The sequence below is a fragment of the Boleophthalmus pectinirostris genome, unplaced genomic scaffold (assembly GCF_026225935.1).
Source record: "Boleophthalmus pectinirostris isolate CB_2022bp ecotype Guang Dong unplaced genomic scaffold, ASM2622593v1 HiC_scaffold_17, whole genome shotgun sequence".
Taxonomy (NCBI): Eukaryota; Metazoa; Chordata; class Actinopteri; order Gobiiformes; family Gobiidae; genus Boleophthalmus; species Boleophthalmus pectinirostris.
In genome coordinates, this window is record NW_026571115.1 from 18,155,784 (window position 1) to 18,160,297 (window position 4,514).

At 38.3% G+C, this 4,514-nt stretch overlaps 1 protein-coding gene across 1 annotated transcript in view; it reads right to left on the minus strand.

Moving 5' to 3' along the window:
• Positions 1-4,514, minus strand: part of sdk2a (sidekick cell adhesion molecule 2a) — a 182,327-nt gene that overhangs the window by 177,720 nt on the left and 93 nt on the right. The window contains 1 exon segment of the mRNA XM_055152572.1: positions 3,399-3,600. Within this exon segment, the coding sequence (XP_055008547.1) occupies positions 3,399-3,441 (43 nt within the window). The 5' untranslated portion in view covers positions 3,442-3,600.

The window sequence follows — 4,514 nt, forward strand, 5'->3', positions numbered from 1 at the left end:
TATATTATCTTCATGCTTTGGTATCTGACGAAGTCCACAGATGCAGATATTACTGGGAGCACAGTCCTCTTTTCTTCATCTGCTTTGTTTGTGTTCACTTCATGGAGCGACCAGATCAATGCAGCTGCAATTACTACCATCAGCTACTATTTGGGATGACTGGCCTTGTTCCAAAAGCTAAAAAATAGACTAAGGCTATATCATATGGTTGGCTTTGCCCTGTTGTAAATCTGTAATTGGATAAACTGCAGAGCTAAGAAAGCCATTTCCCTGCAGGGGGATAAAAAATGGACAAATGTGCCAATGTCAGAATATTTTCTCTCCTTGTGAAAATCATTACAGCATGAAATAGACCTTACAGCCTCGGACAGCTGTGCAAAGTATTGGTATAATCATGGAATCAAAGCATTTTACTACGAAAGAGGTTATTACTGTAAAAGCATAAGCACAAACTGAACAGAATACAATTATAGACAGAGTAGGGAGGAGGACAGGTCATGACAGTGACATCCTGCTAAAAAAGAAAATAATCAAGACTTAAAACAGTTTTGGTGAAAATTACATGAACAATAATTTCTCTGTAAAAAGAGATGCCAGTATCACTTCAAGGTAATCTGCATGTTTGATAAAAACTTCAAACAAAGACAATATTTTAAAAGGATGGCCTATAAAAGCCTTGAGAAATTTTTTGTCCAGAATTAGTTTGAACTTCCATTTAATAGGCACCACAACCATTATACTCAAAATAAAGCAAATCCAAAGTTGACAAAGTTGTCCTTATTGGAAGTTTCTCCATATTACTTACAGGACTTCATAGTACTAACCAAAAAGCCAAGTTAAAGTTATTTAAAGTTATTTATGGAGAAGCAAAAAGGCAAACAAGTGAAATTTAATTAAAATTTTGACACAGTGGAGAGTCTTTAGGAGATTTCATTTAGAAATGAAAACAGATTTTATCCACAACACTTCATTCTGTTATTGTTTTCCCCTCTAGCACTTATTGAGAAAATAAATTAAACATGGTACACTGATTTTTATTCATTTATACAAACAACAATCTCAGAATAAAACCTACCCTAAACTATGGCGTCTGAAGGTGTCCCCGTTTGAAAAAAGGCAATATACTTGGGATTGCTGCATTGATATTACACTTTAATGTAATCTCGGTGTCCACTGAGCAGTCCTGTTTGATTGGATAATACTGGCACATTGAGCTCTCCGACATAAATCAGGCATAAATCAGTCAACGCGGAGCAAGGGATTTCAGTTACAAATCCTAAAAGAAAATGCAATAACCGCAAAAAGGGAAAGTCTAATACAAGCCATTTCCTTATTCTACTGAGGAGCGAATGTTGGAAGCTGGGTAATATAGAAAGTGGGAGATGGTGGATGAGGCTCTTCAGAACACTTTTAAAGCAACCAATCATCCCAGTGATTGTTATGGAGACAGTCAATCAGGAGGTAAAGCCAGCACCAGTAGAGCACACTTGAGCGCATGATGATGAGGAGGCAATGAGGAAGCAACTACAAGAAAGGGCGGCTTCGAGTGTTGTCTTTTTTATTCCTCGGCGTGAAAAAGCATTAACAAACCTTCCAGCGTCTGTCCACTAGTGTCCGGGCATCTCATACATTTCTTATTTTAGATATATTTTTTGCAGAGATGTATTTTGAAAAGTCAATTCATGAGGTGTCCAAAAGCGCAGTTTGTTAAGATGCAAGTCATGGATGTGATGTTTTTATGAAGCCGTGTGGGCCCGCTCCAGGTGAAGTGCAGTTGCCACGAACGTCAAGGCTGGAATCTTATCAGCTCCTCAAGGAATATTCGGATGGTGATTTGAAATTCAAAAGTTCCGACATTATTTCTAGTGGTGACCTTGAGACTTGTCATTCTCCAGATGACTTTTGCCGCCCTGTTTTGGACCTTTTCGATCTGCACGGTGACTTCAAAGTGCGCTTTGATATGTATTTCCTGTAGCATCAGTGGCCAAGCAGCTGACCCCGGAGGTTTATGTTGATAAAAGACTCGGGAGAGACCTGATCTGATCTATAAGTCACACTTCATTAAGATTATATTTCACTTTGTAGATTGTATTAGACACAAAGGAGCTCTGTGCTAGACTAGCTTGTGTTTCCTGAATGCACCACCCGTGAGGACAATGGACTGAGCAGATGATAAAGTTTGTTATGTAGAAGCACAGGGCTGCCACCTAATGGTTCAAACTCATTGTTAAAACGATTCTCCTCCTTTCATCCCATTTACAACTAGATATTACAATAATCAATAGCCAGATAATAATCAATAGGGGTGAGCTACATCAGACATGCCAAATTAGAATCACTTTTAGTAGCGTTTAGTAGCGTTTAATGTTTAAAGAATTAACTAGAGATTCCACACATAAATTTGACTGGTTAAAGGCACCTGTCAATCACTTACAGCATGGCCACGTTTGACCAAAAGAAGGAGGCAGTGGGCAGAGCGTGTCGAGTATACGGCTGCATTAAACGAAAAGCACTGAATCACAATCTTTCATAATATTTTTTCCAATAGTAGCATAGGTGGGCATTGATAAGCTTTGCTACCTGAGCCTTTTCAGTCGCTAAGTCTAACACAATTTTGTTACTATTTTAAATTGTTAATGTAAAATGTGAAATAAGATGAAATGAACAATAGAGCAGGAATACAGCAGGTTGTCACAGGGATCAGATCACAATTAGATTTTTACTGCAATGACCCTAAAATAATTTATACTAAAACCAGTAGAAAAACTATTACAGATAGACAGACTGATATACTGGCCCGTTATATCAGTCTGTCTGATATTTGTAGTTTTTAGTGCATCAGCTATGGGCTTTAAATCTCCAGCACAGGCTGGTATTTTGTTTTGGTCAATTTGCTTCCTAAAACTACATATAAAGCTTTATACTAACAGTTTAATATGAAGAGATAGCTGCACAAAATGTGACTACTCAGCTCTCTTATAGATATGTAGTAAACTGTAGTAAATTGAAATATAATTTGAGGAAAATAATGAAAATTGGCCCTACACATCAGCCCCAAAATATTGGCAGATCTTAAGGGCCATTGGGTAGCAAAAAAAAAAAAAAACTAGACTATCAAGCCTTTTCCTTAGCATAGCATCAAAACTGAGTTTGAGAATGACATGCGGCTGTCAAAGGTTTTGTCCTCACCAAGATAAAAGAATGCATGACAAGTTCTGAAGTGAACATAAAAGAAAAATATAAAAGAATTGCACCTGCTTCCCACTACTTTCAAAAGGACCGCTATGTTTAAAAAAGTGATTGTCAGGAGAATCTTGTGGTCCCCAAACTGAGACAAAGTGAATTCAGAGCACACACACGGATTCATATTCATGCACTGTATTTGAAGTGTCACCTACTTAGAGCAGTCACTGAGAGCAGAGCGGCCGGGGCTGTGTTCATGAAGGTGCATCAAAGCGTCCAAATAATTCTAACTCCAGCCATATGACCACAGCCACATGAGCCTCTCTCTCTCTGTAGAATGTCAATCACAAGGAAGAGAAGTCCACAGGTACTGGGGGAGCTTGTGATAAGGAAACTCCGGAGAAGAAAGAGTGGATACTAGGAAGAAAAATGTGAAGAAAACATGCTTAGGATTTTATCTATTACACTGGATACGAACAGCATACCACAACTTTTGCACATCCACTGATTCAGTTCGACTACATCTATTGGTATAGGACTGTTGGTATGGGAATGTTTTAGTGAATAAAGAAAATAAAAGTGAATAAAGAAGATAAGGTTATAATGTGGTGCCATACAGTATTCTGTTATGTAGGCCTGATTTCAAATGTATTGAATATGATTATAAAATCTTAAAATACTTTCCTTTCCTTTAATTCAAGCTAGTCTAGTTCAAGCCTTAAACAAAAACAAACAGAATACAATATAAATAGTCCAACAGTCTATAACCTCACCTAAAACTCAATCAGTGAAACTAATAAAGGTCATACACAGGCAAGGTTGTAAACAGACACAAGATAGAACAATTGTAGCGGCAATTACTAAACATTACAGCAGGCTACAAATCTTTAAGACCGAACGCCAAACAGAGCATGCACGATCCAGAGCAGGGCACTGACTCAAGCCTCTTAATACTAACCTCATTACGGCCCACCTCACTGCGCCTCCTTGTCCACAAGAGGTCAGACATTAACAGCACAAGTCATAAATAGTGCATTGCACTGCTAGCTCCGTGTTTCAAGCGTGGCTACAAACTCACAGCAGAGTCTATCAGCGGACACTTTTGGTACTTTCGATGCTTCGAGGCCAGTGCAATCTATCTCCTTCTTTAGGCTCTGGCTGCGTGTGTTTGTAAAAACTTTGGTGGACCAAAGTTTGGTTTATGGTTAGCGCGCGCAACTAAAAGTTGCACGCATGGGTTAATTTTGGGTCAAATTAATTAGGAAATGCGTTCTGATTTAGGCCTATATTCACTTAAATACTTGTTTGATTTCATCCCAGACGTGACTTAC